Genomic DNA, 14,834 nt, shown 5'->3' with positions numbered 1-14,834 from the left:
TCATGGCGAAGGTACATCGAGGGGGTGGTGGGCCACCTTTGCCAGTACCTGGCCCACTTGGAAAACTTTTGCCGGTAACCTCCGTAGTTTGTTAACCGCCCGTGGCGTATTTTCGGTAGAACCCCCTCCCACACCTGGCCCAATCCACACTTCCCTTGACAGCCCATATACAAAGGAGAAAACGTACGCATGCAACATTTCATACCATACTGGTATTTTAATCATAGCGTCGTGACCCATATCCTTTCCGATGCCGAATATCTCCCGTGCACCCTTAACTAGTCCGTGACGAACGAACAATAAACAAGAACGGCCCACACTCGGCTCAAAGCAAAAGCCAAACGGATGATAGATGATGTGAGAGATGAGTAGAAGACCATGAAAATCCAAAAGTGAACTGCCAGCAAATAAAGAAAATTCAAGCCGAATCCAATTCGCATCAAGAAAGCCGCTTATGCTATTGCACGACCGCAGGCATTTGGTCCGCATCGGGCGGCCCCGGCTCAACGTAATTGACCCATTCGGAAACCCGATGCACGCCCCTACCTATGCCGGCCAACCCAGCCAACACCGACGGCCTCGGCGCCTCATACTTGTTATGTTCGCGATGAGCCTGCGGCGGACGTCTCTTTACGTGCGGTGCGCGCGGCGAACCCCCATTGATATCCATCATATTCATATCATGCATCGCGGGATGCATCATACCCATCGAGGGAGGAACATGGGAGGCAGGCTGCCCAGCAGGGTGATGCGGATGAGGAGCATGTGGGGGAGGCCCGAACCAGTCCACAGGCGGGGGTCCGGCAGCTCCGTGTAAAACCCCACCCGGGCCGTAGACCTCTTCGTCCATGGTGTGGTGTCTTCGGAGCGGGGGCACCGATGGCGCAGACCCATGGATGCCGAGAGGAGGTCCAGGCGCCATGGGCATACCCACACCGACATGGGTGGCAGCTCGCGACGGAGGCGGCGGAGCGCGCATGTGTGTCAGAGGACCGAGCGGACCAACTGGACCAACAGAGCCCGCCGGCCCAACACCGCCAACTGGGCCAGTCGCAGCCGTGGGACTCTGTCTGCTCTCCGTTTTAAACCGGCCCGCGAGACGTCTGTCGAGCGATGTGTCTCGCCGTCTATCCGGCGACGGGGGGAGCCGCCTCTCCTCAGTGGGCAACATCGCCCGCTCGGGCGAGGGGTAGCGTGTGGGCAGCTGTTGCCACGCTTCGGGCGACACAGGCCGAGACTCCGAGGGAAACGTGTGTCGCCTGTCTCGAGATCGAGGTTCCCGATCATGGTGAGATTCATGCCAGTCGGGCGAGCGAGCACGTCGCTTGTCGGGCGTGTAATTCTCCGTCATGTAGTCGTCATATCTATCCGGCGAGGCGTAGCGCATTCCTCGACTCCGGTGGACTGCAGGAGCATAATCGAAACCGGACGTCGGACGATCGAAACCGGGACGCGTGGGAGGCTCAAACGCTGAGCGTGGAGGGGGCGGTACGGCTGGCACTGGCGGCTGCGGGGGCGACGGGGCGACCACAGTTGCAGCTCGGCGGTGGTAATCATCATCCATGAATGAGGCTGCATAGTCCCGCGCCTCTATCCGCCGGCGCCGGTCGCGAGGATCACGGGCCTCTTCGAACTCGTAATCTTCCCTGGCCCGATCGAGGCCGGCGTGACTACCATGATGATGACCAAAAGCGTCAAATGAATGCATCCTACGCGCCAGAACGTCATCGCGCTGCTCATCCAACCGACGCACATATGCGTCATCCTCATAGCTTGATGGCCCCGTACGGGCGGCGGCGGCTGGGAGAGGTCCGAAATCCGACTGAAACTCACGAGGTGAGCCCGGACGGGAGGCGAATGGGTTCGGTCGTGCAGAGGTCATCGTCTCGACCTCAAACGGGTCGTACTTAAACCAGGGACATTTACAGCTCTTCCACTTGCCTCCACATACTAAGCAGGACTCAGCGCCACACCGGCTATATATAAGAAGGGAGACGTCAGTAAGAACAATGGGAAGATGAGCAAAACGATGGAAGGGGAGGTCGCGGGAAAACAAGGACAGGAACAGAAGGGAAGCTCTAACCAGGTCATATGATTTCGGCCATCCTTGACCTCCACCAGGGCCTTGCAGCGATGACAGCGCTGTGACAATTCTTGCCTCGCTTGCTCCAAGAACTGCATGGCCTCATCATCTCTCGGACACTCGGGTTGGCGGTGCCACTTGCCACTGCAAGATCCGCAGACCTTGGTCTTGCAGCGACTGCACTTACCGTACCAGCGGCCGCCTTCGCGGCGCATGTCCTCGGGCCTGATCAACTCGCCGCATCGCGAGAACGGGCAAAGGATGCGGTTCCTACTGGCATACTCCCGGTATCTCTGATTCCACTCCCTCTTGAACCTGGAATCGAACAGTTTGTCGACGTATTCGACGGGAATGTTATCAGCGGTGCAGCATCGAGGAGGCATGTGCTGCGGATCGGTGAGGGACAGCCTGAAGACCTTGCGGAGGCACGAGTGGCATATCCGATGACAGCATTTGAGTTTTGCTGTCTTGCTGACGGGGATATCCCCCTCTCGGCAAAGAGCACACTTGGTAGTGCTAGAGCCAGGTCAGAATGGGGAGTGATTCAACCAATCTCGGGCAGGCACTGACCGTTCGGCCGGTTTGTCCAGATGGGAAGGACGAGCAGGGGGTGTTGAGAGGTCGACATGGAAAGTCGAATGCTTGGAGGACCCGAGGCTGTAGGATGACGCGGCATGGGGCCGCTTGAAGGACGAGGGAGGCCTTGAAGAAACATAGACGTCGGAATCATAGTGCCTCCGTGACGGGCGAGCACTGCAAGGTGTAATCGTTAGCAGATTGGTTCCGAGGCCTTGTCGGCAGACAACAGCTGCTGCGCAACTACTACCTTTTGGATCTCGAGCGAGACCGTGTTCGTGTTTCATCCAGGCTTGGAGGGCTCGAGATAGTAATGTCTCTGGGCCGCCGATAGTGGTCCTGGCCGCTTGAAGCGGGGCGGGATAGCGACCGATGCCTGGCTACAGAGCGGGTGTATCGCGAAGTGCCGTCGCCATCCTCCTCGTACACCATTTCTGGGCGTCGGCTTGAGCGTTCCCGGACCGAATTATGGACAGCGGCAGCGGGAGGCGCAGACGGAACGGGCGGGGCAACCGGAGCAGGTGGTGGGAGGTGTTTGCCTCGGGGCCGAATTATCTGTTCCTCGTCGGAGTCGGAGGTGGCCTCAGTGTCGTCCTCGGAGTCGGACACGGAGGTTCTCGGTGAGCGGCGGGACTCCGGGGTCGACCGATAGCGGGGAGCAGAACGGGGGCTGGTGTCGCGGCGGGATATGGTCTGGCGGCTCACGGGCCTAGAGGGCCCGGACGGCGCCAGATCGTCGGTGTCATCATCGTCCTCCTCCTCAATGATGCAGGTTGGGCGCCGATGGTGCGACGGGGCAGGTGCCGTGTCCAGCACAGGCACGGACGCGTTGGGCACCCGCATGCTCTTGGGCCCTCCCGTTCCCCTGAGCGACGACCGCTGCGGGGTCTTGGCCGGAGCGGTCGTGTCGGATGCCGTGTCCGAGGTTGTGGAACTCGGGGCCTGCGGACGTCGTCGACGAGAATGCTTCCTGGGCAACGCTCTCGCGTTGGGGGCGTCGTCGTCTGAAGACGACTCGACAATGTCTATGTCTATATCTCCGTGGCGTTTCGAGCGAGGCGACGCACGGGACTGTGGCTCGCCGCTTCGTGACCAATCATTTGCGGGCCGAGCCTTCGATTTGCCGGTGAGCTTCCTCCGTCGCGAGGTGCTGGGCCCGCCCTGCTGCTGCTCGGCGTCGGCCATTCGTCCTGCGTTCAGCCCTGCCGTCGCAGCGGCATTCGAGTTCGAGTATGACAAGACCCGTGGTGGTTGCGGTATTAGTCTGGCAGTTTTCCCTAGGGCACAAGAGGTCTAGGATTTGAGCCTTGAGCGCCCGCCAGCTGGATGGGCGTGGTTGGCCGGGCAAAGGCGGGTCTACAGGTGCGCCGACGGCGATTGGGCTTGCGGGTGCTGCTCTTGCATTGCCAACTCAACGCGACTCCTCCGACCAGGCTAGCAAACCCCGGCTCAGGCTGGAGCCCGCGGCATGCAGCAGAATCCCGTGAAAGCCTGACAGAAGCCCGACAAGGCCCGCTGTTGCAAACTCGGAATGTGCTTGAGGGCTTTGGGCACCGCCGATGGAGGAAAGTGAGGGAGACCACGAGGTTGGGGATGTAGGACGAACGGTGATGAGGTGAGGGGTGATGAGACGACGACATGGGTATGTGCACCTCAAGTGCCAGCGTGCTCCTGTGGTGGAGGTGCCTTATTACCTTCCATTCGTAAAAGCTCCACACCAGCCCCGCGACTTTGGTCAGTCGCCGGGTCGCAGCTTGCACAGTGCCCAATTGCCCTCCCAACTTCAATTTGGGTATCAGGGGCCGAGGTTTCGCCCAGATCCACCAAAGAACATCAGCGCAGACTCGGCAGCACTCAGCCCAGCTGGCGGCCGCAAAGTGTGATCACCATCGATCCTTCATCTATAAGGCAGGGTACTAGGATATAAGCCAACCGGGGCTAGAGGTGTGACGTATCACGTGACTCCAATATCGATGCTGTTGCGTCTGGCATGGTCGCCCGGCCGGCCTGCTCCTGAAAGCTTGATCGTCTAATTTCAAAGGAATGAGCAGAAGTTCTGAAGTTCTCTCGGTGCTTTGTTTCAAAGAGCCATCCTATTATACATTCCTTGGTTGGCAGGTCCCAATGTCCTGGTCCCAAAACGCAGCAACAAGCGGCCCCGCCGCCCGCGGTTCACTAAACCCCCGCAGCCGGCGGGCGGCCCTTGCCAATTCGGCCCCACACGGATCGACGTCGGGACGCGATCGGCCGGTGCAGCCCCGCTCGAGCCCGCCTCTCAAACCGACACCGACAGCATTCTATGTAATATCAAGACGATAAGGGGAAAAGAGAAATGATTGAGGTCATGGTATCAGGGGGTTTCAGATCTTCGAAACGCGCTACTTTCTGGAGGCGTTCAAAAAAACGGCTTCAAATGACCTGTTTGGCTCAGTTCCTATATTGTCGTCTGATGTTGAAGCTTCGGATGAATCCCACTGCACCTGCCGTGATGCTATAGTAGTAGCAGGAATCCCGTTCGGGAGGAGCCCAGGCTTGACATTTGCCCCTGCGCATTCAGACCGGTCACTTTCCAGCATCGGACATGCCACCGGAACTAATGCGCCCTACCCACGGAATCCGTGGGTATCTACAGCTTCAAGTGCCCTCCTCATCCAGCTTCTTTCTGTTCTCGGTGGCGTCGAGAGGTAAGGAAGCCCGGTCCTTGCAAGTCCAGCAGTGAAATTCCGGCCGCCACCAGACTCAATTATGAATCCCACCGGCGACGATACGCAGATGCAGGGCGGCGAGATTTTAAGCCCGGTCCTATTTACAGTCCTAGTGGATTGCTCACCGGGCCGTCTCGGATCTCGGCAGCAGGCCGGCGGGAATAGCCTTATGCAGCTTGACACTTAGTGCATAAGGTATATCTGTCTGACACGTTTTCTACATCCCCCTTTAAACCTACGCTATTCTTACGACCTTACGAGTTCGACGGTTGAGCAACTGTGGGAGTGGGTGTAGCTACCAGGTACCCCTTTTCGCCGTTAGGGAAACGGTCGCCAGCCTCTCCGAAGAGGGATCCGTCCACCTGCATGTGCTTATCGCGCCTGGTGAACCTTAGATCTGGTTCCCATGGGCTTGGGCCATGATCATAACTAGACTAAGCTGCGAGATATTCTTTTTGAAGCTACACAAGCCGAACCATGTTTCGTACAATACATGAGTCTTCAGGCTTGCCTGGGAAGGATTGGTAGCGACTTCCTGGGCTGCTTGGTGTCGTTCACTTTCTTCCTCTTCATTTCCATTCCCCTGCTCTATTTTTCTCTAACCTTGGGCGAACACTTATTTACCTGGTACTTATTTCAGATTGGAAGAGACCTGGCCGTCTTCCCGATGACAGACACTCCCAACAGCTCCCTGAGATGTGACGTGCTTACGGATTCATCAGCTCATCAGCCCTCATTCCGTAGTGTAAGGACTCCGACCAGCTGAGACGCCTCACATCTTATGCTGATTCCGTGTACGAAACGGGGGACCACGACCGTGGAAACCAAACAATACTAGCCTTGGGCGTGCAACCCGCGCCTCGCCTGCTCCTCCAGTCACTCTAGGATAGACACTAGGCAAAGTCAGGAATGCCTAGACCAAAGAATGCTCACTCTCAGGGTACTTGCATTGGTTGATTATACCTCAAGATTGATTTTCTTCAACATTTCCTTTCCAAATACGGCGTAACGATGCCCGTCCCATGGGCAATCTTGTGGCAAGCCATAACAACCCCGCAACACACCGTTGCGGCGGTTGAAGTGATCGGCAAGGGAAACGGGGTAAATACTGTAGGTTTAAAAATAGGGGTCAAAGTGACGCCGACATTGTTCCTTTGGCATGCTGTTAGCTGTCTGCAATTTGGTTGATAAATCAGCAAGTCCTCGATGATACCCTGGATCAGGCCGAGGAAGGGTGAAGCCGTGCGAGGCATATATATATAAGTTGATTCACGTGGCTTCGCTAACCTAATACATCTTCGTCTCATGCTACGTGTGACCCCGGGGATATATCCAGCATTTGAGATAACTTGAACACCAAATATCGCTGAGAAGATCAACCCAAGCCCGCAAACGTAATCCTCCTCAAAGGGTATGCCATCCAAATACCAAACGGTAGTGTTGTATTTCCAGCCAGTTTTACCCCCCTCCACGCCCCCATGACACTGATAGACCTAAATGGACGATAACCCAGAACGGCCAATGTCCAAAAGAAAAAGGAGAAGTGCGCCCGACCGGATGATTTCCGTAATGGGTTGCATGAAGAAAAGAATGCGGGGAGCGGGGTTGGGGAAACAAGGAGCGGGATCTCGGCCCGTCATATCCGTATCCAAGGTCATCCGTAGCCACCTCCGACATACGGCATTCCCAGTTCGTTCTGAGTGAAGCAGTGTGTAACCCCAAAAGATCTGCGCCATTTCCCTGGGTCCCTTTGCTCTTGGACGAACCTTGACCCCGATGCTGAGGTAGGGCCCTCTGGTACCATCGCGGCGTAGTCCCGGTATCCTGTCTGCCCGTCTTGCCGGGCGTTCGGGGGCAGCAGACCGTAAACCGGGGTCTGTCCGTAGATGGCGATGATGAGCTGCTCTGTTTTCAACCTGATCCCACATCATAACTGCCCGGGGGCACACGAGGACTATGGCGCCTCAGGCGTGTGGTCAACGCCACACAGTGACCGGCTCCTCGCAAAGTTAATCAGGTTTGCGGGCGCCTTTAGTGAGCAGGTACCGAACTTTCGGAAATCAACCGGGTATGCTGATAGGAGTGCTCGCGGGTTCCGGGGAGTTCGCGCCGGATGTGCAGCTGCTCCATGTACTCGCAATAAGCGAGCTGCAGGTCGTGGGGTATTCGAGGTGCAAGGGGGTGGTACCTTTCCCAGTGCGCCGGAAGCGTGGTCGAGTATGAGTTAGGCGAGAGATGCTTGCTGCCATGTCTGCGATCAGGCCCATGCATGTTCGCGATGGTTGTGCGGGGGACGTCATACCCCTGTACACGGATCAACCGCTCAGGAAGGTCCGACGTCTGACTTCGGCTTCCTTGATGATCTCGGCTGAGAGGCTGAGGCTGGGCGAGAGGACGGCATAGCGCTCAATCTCCATGACTACGTCGTTGATGATCTGGTCGATAGCCTCGCGATGTGGCACCAGGCTGCAGAGAATAGCAGACAGCGACGGTGACATTGTGGCGCCCATGACGAGAAGTGTCTGCGAGACGATGGAGAGAGCACCTTGCCAAAGGTACGGCATGTGCCCGGCGTGACTGCGGCCAATTCGTTAGATTGGGACTGCGGGGTCAGCCAATGGGAAAGACAGGAATTGACTTACTGTGCAGTAATATGCTCCAATTGCCGAATGGAGGCCTCGAGGCACTTGGTGCAACTGTCCCGCACCGCGGGATCCAATATCGCCTGTTCGTTGTCTAGAACCGCTAGGATGTAGGGCCGGTAGATGATGGTTCGACAGGCAAAGAATCGCAACCGCAGCACCGTCTGCACCGGATCCGGAAGCATCGTACGCGTGAAGGGGAACTGCAGCGGGACGGGCAGGCTCTCGTACCACTGCGTCAGCTGGAAGTCCAGCTCGGCAACCACCGGCTCCAGACTTGTTGTCGACGCCATCGAGTCCTTGGAGTAGATGAGTTGGCTGACGCGGTTCAGGAGACGTCGCAATGCGATCTCGGCCAAGAAGTACCATAGGTCATCTCGTCCGACTGCTTCTTGCTCATCTCCCTCAAAGCCGCACGGCAACCCGACGTTCTCTTCGAAGGCCACGACTCCCGAGTGCGGTAGATCCAGCTCTGCCAGTAGGTCGCTCTCGAAGAGGAGCGAGTTCCAGTAGATTCTCTCAATCAACTCTCTCTGGTCGGCAGGCACTCTATTCGGCGTCATGAGCAGGAGCTGCAGCTTCGTGCTCGTGGTGCAGAGCAAGTTCCAGGCTTCCAGTGGCCTCACCAAGTAGAATAGGTAGGCAGCGGCAAGCAGGTGACACTGTGCCGCGAGCACGCTGTTGGAGGTCATCATGCCGGGCAGCAGCGACCAAGCAGCGGTAAAGTACTGAAGTCCCGGGGGATCCTCGTGTGGTACGATCCTCGATATGCTCCCCCTCAAGCTGGCCTGCCCGAGGGCCAAGACGAGGAGCACAATGCAACTTTCCGGGCCTTCTCTGAAACCATTTGACAGTGCGATCCGGTAGTGGCTCCGCCACGTGTACGGGTTGACGCAGGCATACCAGACGTTGACCCGGTCAAAGTAGGCCTCGATGTACGCGTTCGTGTTCGACAAATCCACGCAGGGCGTCTTGGCGAGCGAGTGCAGAGGTTCGCGAGCCATCTCGAGCTGGAGCAGGATTTGGGGGTCATACGGTCGTGAGACGAGGTCTCGAATCAGCGGCCATTGCAGCAGGTGGAGAGCCGCGTTCGTGTGCACCTTAGGCATAGTCGAGATGTTAGTGGCTGTGGCAGACCAGGTGCCGAGGCCGCCGCTCGGGATGATGGAGACAAAATTGCTTGCATTCTGCATCATGAGATTGTCGCCGCTCAAGGCAGTGCCGTTGCTCATGTTCGGCGAGTCGTGTGACAGATTAATGCCATTGGCGTGCCCAACCAAGTTCATCTGAAGCAGGTTCTCGATCCTATTCAGGCGCTCGAGAATGAGCTTGTCTCCGGCATCCAGCTTGATGCCAGGCTCTCGGTAGATGCATTCCGCACCAAGCTCCGTACAGAGCTTGCACTTGGGCTTCGTTCCATCGCATCGCGACTTCCTTGAGCGACACACTTCGCACTACAAACCAGTCAGCACAGACACCCGACTAAACGGAGAGGTCACATACAGCAATTGTCGCCCTCCGCCTCGGATAGTCGACACCTGCGTCAGACGTGTTTCTTCTCTTCAGCGGATTGAGGCCATTGATGCTCTCCTCGCTCGTGGATTTGACGATACCGTTCGGAACGGTCTCCGACCGGTTCTCGGATGGCTGGGACAGATTTCGGGCCTTCTGAGCCGCGCCGAGTATGCCCTCCCTGCTAAAGCTCGGAGTTCGTGCCGACTTCAGTGAATTTGGTGACTTGAGTGAGTGCGTGCCATTGGCACCGGCAGGGAGCTGAGGCGAAGGGATCTCGACCGTAAAGTCCCGGTTGGGCAATGATGGAAACTGCCTGACGGCAGTGGCACCAGCAGACGCTGCCATGGCCGCCGTTGCCGAGTGTGGAGAATCGCCGTTGGAGGATGGCATGCCGAAATGGCTATTCTCGAGGTGCGACCACCTTTGGGGTAGCTATGTTTGCAAGCGCCCAAGTTACACGGAGACGTGTCTGAAATCCTGTTGTTGTTCAGTGCCTCCCCACCACTTAGCAGCCACTAGTCAGCAATAGCGGCTGCTCGCAGCACAACTGGCGACGATTCAAACACAGCAAACACCGTAGACCCTATGACTCGTTGTTCGCTGTTGAACTCGCATCATTAGGCAGCTACCAAGTAAGACGAGGAAGCCAGTGCCGAGTTGTTGGGCGGTGAATGGTTGGCGCGTTGATGCTTCAGGTCAGGCGGGTAGGTTGGTGAGGGAAGGTGGGAAGCTTCTCCGGGATCTTGGGAACGGAAGTGGAGGATTCATATTTGATCCATCACACAGGGTCAGCCTGTGCCGAAACCGACCGACTGGCTAGGGAGTCAGCGGCAAGGGGAAGGGTACCGTATGTACTTTTACTGGGGAGGTATTGTACATCCTGTACCGGACGAATACCGCCTGACCCCGGAATCACCTTCAACCGGCCCAGGTCTCGCAAGGGTCGGATGCGTGGTGTGTCCGATTCAGAGTACCTGAAACTGTACAATCACGCTGTACACTAACGCAAAACTGCCAATCTTTGCGGGGGAGCACTGCCTGTGGCTGTACTGGTTAACTATCGTGATTAAAACGGAGACGGTGACGGTGGGAACAGAATGCCATGCGCTAGTGCGGACGGGTACGACAACGAGCGGCGTCTGGTAGGCTCGTGGTAGGCTCCCCTTGTCGAGGGTTGCAGGGGACACTCGAAAGAAGGTGCATTGTGGGGTACGTTAAATGTCGCTTTCATCGGGTGCCCTGTGGCGCCATGGGGAACGTGTTCGGTGTGCTTGAGCTACATAATAAGCGACCAGGTTCGAGAGCGGATCTGGCACCCTTCAGCGATGCCCGACCTCGCCAAACCCCTTCTCGTTTTCCTGTTAAGCTGCATGAAGCGATCCATGGGGGTACAATTCGGGCCATGGCTAGCAGAGACTGGTGTGCCATGTCAATCGCCCGGGTCCAAGCGAGGACACGGTGAGTGGGTCATTGCGGAGGAGGAGGAAATGAAGGGCGAGGAACAAAAAACGCGGGGGAGGTGGGGTCTTGGACCTTCGACTCCAAATAAGGTACTCAGTACAACTAGACCGGAAACTGAGTCGAACAACTTCATCGGGCAGCTTAAACTGTTGGATTTAGGTACTCTGACGCTGGAAAGCGGATTGCTGTGCAATAAGGGAGGACCTTCAACTCGCTGACAAAAGCAGGCTTTACCCTAGACCCCGATGAGCACTGATGAGCGTTGAGCTCCTCCTTCAAAGAGAAAGTACCTATTTAGTTCTTAGCTGCCTTGAGCTTTCGAGATCGGATAACGGATAACGGGCAATCAGGTGGAATACAAAGTGGAGGAATCTCGCTATACTCCCCGTATTATCAATGCTAGACCCCGGCTTTTAACAGGATAATATAATTATGCTGTCCTCTTCCTACACGCTCGTCTCGGGCAGCTCAACCGGTATCTCAGTCTCTACAGCTTTGCTCCTTGGACCTCGAACATCGACAACTTAGGGTGGGAGCTTGAGACACGGCCCGCTTGTACAATACATATACTTCCGTACTATCATGGTCTAACTCAACCTAGTGTAGTGCCTATCAAATCCCCGCATTGATATTGGATTCAGCATCCCTTTCCTGCCTTCCACCTCAATATGCATCGTTTTGCTGCCCCACAGACTACCCTTCATCGATAATGCCGTCCACACTCTCGAAGCATGGACGCTATTCAACATCTTTTCACGGTACACTATCCCAACGCGGCTTCGAGTGGGTCATGCCAGCCTTATAGAGAATCCTTTAAGGATGGATACATAAGGTACGTACGGTGCACAACATTCAACGGGCGGCATACCCTGCGAGCTTTGACAATCCATCCTTGCAGCCATCGATTTAGCATAAATCCGGCACCTGCCGGCGCTGGTCCTCGCAATCGCTTGATGAGTTGTCGAACCACGTCAGCCCCAGACTTGAGCTCTCCGCATTGTTGTCCATCACCGCGGCTTGGTCGTGGAGAAGCCTTCGAGAAGCAGTTGCGAATTCTACCCCACACAGGCGCTTCCAAGCCTGGTTGCTGATCGCCGGCGCCAGCAGCCCACGGGACAGGCGTCGGTCCCCGCGTGCTGCATCCTACCGGGTCTGCATTGCTGAGACCACCGTCCATCGGCGCGGCGCACGAGTCCATGGGAGTTCTGTACATGTAATTGTACGTTTGGCGAAGCTTGCGGGATTGTCGCTGCCGCGTTGACTGCTGGAGTTCCGCATTATTGGGGCCCGGGGTACATATGTCCTAGAGTCATGTGAACGGGGCCGACGCTCCCCGCCACGCGTGTGCCAATGGATGCCATGTGTGACTTCAGATTACTAGGTAGTAGGTATAAGGCAGGTAACTTTTGCAAGCAGGCTCGCTCGCCAACGAAGAACGCCCGGGGAGGACTGCGGTCGACTTCAAAATCACTTCTGTCAGCGAGGCTGGCAAAGTCAAGCCACCTACTAGTACCTACTATTTCGGGTAACCGAGATATTGCAGAGGTTGGAGTTTCGTCGCAACCAGGAGCGCATCAACAAGAACCGAGTGGAATGAAGCGCCTGGGATCGCTTGACGTGCCTGTGATGTCCTTGGGTAACAACCGCAAGCCCGTCGCCGATAAGCGAGCGTCGTACATTGAAAACACGACTTCGCTATCCCAAACTCTCTGGACTCGGACTTGAGATGCGATGTTGGACTTCGGAGCTGGATCCACAACTTGGAAGCGTTCCTCTCCATACAGTACCTAACTTTAGTACTACACTCGTATGGGAAATTCTGTATTTAGGTACATATAGTACTAGTATGATACATACTAGTAGTACATACAAGCATATATCCACTATGTACGGTACGTCAATCGCGAAACTCACGTGCATCCGCGGTGTAGCAAGCGTGTCGGCGTCCGGTGAACAGCGGTTGTGACTGGCAGTAGAAACTAGAAAGCGGGGCTGTCGGTCCGAATGCATGCAATTAAACCACTGGCATAGCACACGACCACCATCTCGCCCAGCGGCCAGACGGCAACTTTGTTGGGGTCGGGGTGGATCTGACGAATGCTGGGTCCAGGTATTGTAGCATTTTTGAAGATGTCAAGGTCAAACAACGCACTTTTCCCACGGCGTTCCGCAAACCTTGCCGCAGCTCGCATAATGCTCAAGGGTAATAATGGGCTTGGTGATACCGCATATGATTTCAAGCTCGGACCTCTCCCTCCCCTTCCGCAACATGGTCTCTCTATCTCGGGGGGGACCTTGGTCAGCAGTGTTGAGCCTCGTCAGTGTTGGCTTCTCAGAGACACAGACTCTCGGCTACCCGAGCTCCTGGAAACGGCTGGGTAGTGGGTAGGTATGTACAGTACTTACGTAGGCATGTAACGGAGTCACTGATCATGGGACTTTCCGAACCCACCGTGATATATTAATCGTCACACGCCACAACCGCTCACCGTTACGACCACAGTGAGCCGCTCGTCGGGGGGGGGGGGGGGGGGGGGGGGGGGGGGGTGAAGGGGGCGCTTGTCAACTCCTGTTTTGGTAGCTTCTGCGGTGCGGCTGACAGAGTGATTCACACGCGGTGATTCAAGATCTTCCTAATCCAGCCTGCAGTGCCTGCCTTCTCCAGCAAGTAGAACATTATGGCCGCGGAGGCGGCGTCCCTTGCGGCGCCGAGCACTCGTCAGCGCGGGGGAGGGCACCAGTGAGGCGTGATCACCGACAGCGGTTACTACAGTACACAGTATTTCGCGTGGCGCAGACTTGATGTCACGGGTGATTTCCCCTTCGGTGATGCACGCTTACACTATGTTCACAGTTCACGTAGCATCCGAGCGCGGTTGTCGGGCCCCGATCGGGCGTAACGGGCAATGTCTCTGCAGACGATTACCGACAGCAGCCGCCACTTCCCACTCGTCGGAAACCTGCTGGTCTCCCCAGTCTCGCGGGGGACTCACAAGACGAACCCTCCCCCGCGGACCGGTTCGGCTTTCCTCTCCTCGGAGACTGCCCCGCAAGCAAACCTGTCTGGCCACACTCTGCTCGCTGTGCCTCGCTCCCGGCTTTTCAACGATTACCCCTCTCATCTTGACCGGAACGCCAACACCGTGATGTAAGCCCTCTTTTTCCCTTGGGCCGGACTGTCCTTATCTTGAATCTTACAAGAATCGCCCACATCTGCCATTCGTGATCCTGCCGGGCTATGCGAGCGATAGGAGGCGATCCATCCATCCGCCACTGCAATGATTGCACTCCCTTCGCGGTATCCTGCGTACTCACTAGGTACCTAGACCCTTCCTACGAAGGCCGGGAGATCCACATTACCCCTGTATGTACGAGAGAGATGGCCGTTCTCCGTAACATCAGGCCATACGTGTACAGTACACTCCATGTCCTAGAGCTACATGCATGTCATACGTTGAGCACAACCTGGAAGTCAATAAGTCATCCATACGGGCCGCCCGGAGCCGGGACGCCGCGGACGGGAGCCGAGGTTCCCCGGTTGCCGGGACCCCAGCTCATCATGTCGTGAATCATGTCGGTGCTGAGTTCCACATTGGATCGTTCCTTGTTGGCGCTCCCTACTGTGGAATGGGACACTAGTGTACGGTGATGAAGCCAAGGTCGTCTGGACTCTGGTGTTGTGAATGCCAGCGGCTCCCCAGATTTGCCCTCTCCGGACCGACCGCCACGTGTTTTGGGAATCTGATCAGCAAGAGATGAGATGAGACGGAGCTATAAGGCTGCTTGGTGGGTCAAGATCGCGCGTGCTCCCGGTTTCACATCAAGCACACTGCACCGTACTGGGACCCGGGC

General features: G+C 56.6%; 2 protein-coding genes across 2 annotated transcripts; both read right to left on the bottom strand.

The window, feature by feature from the left end:
* Positions 1-330: 330 nt before the first annotated feature.
* Positions 331-4,064, bottom strand: B0T15DRAFT_160586 (uncharacterized protein). Its single transcript, XM_062862098.1, has 4 exons — positions 2,910-4,064; positions 2,654-2,836; positions 2,084-2,599; positions 331-1,976 (listed from the first exon to the last, which is right to left on the bottom strand). The coding sequence occupies exons 1-4, from the start codon at positions 3,842-3,844 to the stop codon at positions 458-460; spliced, it is 3,153 nt and encodes a 1,050-aa protein (XP_062722770.1). The 5' UTR covers positions 3,845-4,064; the 3' UTR covers positions 331-457.
* Positions 4,065-7,447: 3,383 nt separating this feature from the next.
* Positions 7,448-9,911, bottom strand: B0T15DRAFT_553284 (uncharacterized protein; the record flags this gene model as incomplete). Its single annotated transcript, XM_062870315.1, has 3 exons — positions 7,448-7,941; positions 8,007-9,460; positions 9,510-9,911. The coding sequence occupies 3 exons, from the start codon at positions 9,909-9,911 to the stop codon at positions 7,680-7,682; spliced, it is 2,118 nt and encodes a 705-aa protein (XP_062722769.1). The 3' UTR covers positions 7,448-7,679.
* Positions 9,912-14,834: the final 4,923 nt, after the last annotated feature.

Source organism: Chaetomium strumarium (assembly GCF_033439665.1).
Source record: "Chaetomium strumarium strain CBS 333.67 chromosome Unknown B0T15scaffold_3, whole genome shotgun sequence".
Taxonomy (NCBI): Eukaryota; Fungi; Ascomycota; class Sordariomycetes; order Sordariales; family Chaetomiaceae; genus Chaetomium; species Chaetomium strumarium.
This window is presented reverse-complemented; position numbering and strand designations above follow the sequence as displayed.

What these genes read in the sequence shown, in the direction of transcription:
- B0T15DRAFT_160586 (XM_062862098.1), bottom strand. Translation starts at nt 3,844, where the DNA reads ATGGCCGACGCCGAGCAGCAGCAGGGCGGGCCCAGCACCTCGCGACGG. An exon ending in CTGGACAAACCGGCCGAACG is followed by an intron (nt 2,600 to 2,653) that starts GTCAGTGCCTGC and finishes ACCTGGCTCTAG; the next exon opens with CACTACCAAGTGTGCTCTTT. An exon ending in GGCCGAAATCATATGACCTG is followed by an intron (nt 1,977 to 2,083) that starts GTTAGAGCTTCC and finishes TCTTATATATAG; the next exon opens with CCGGTGTGGCGCTGAGTCCT.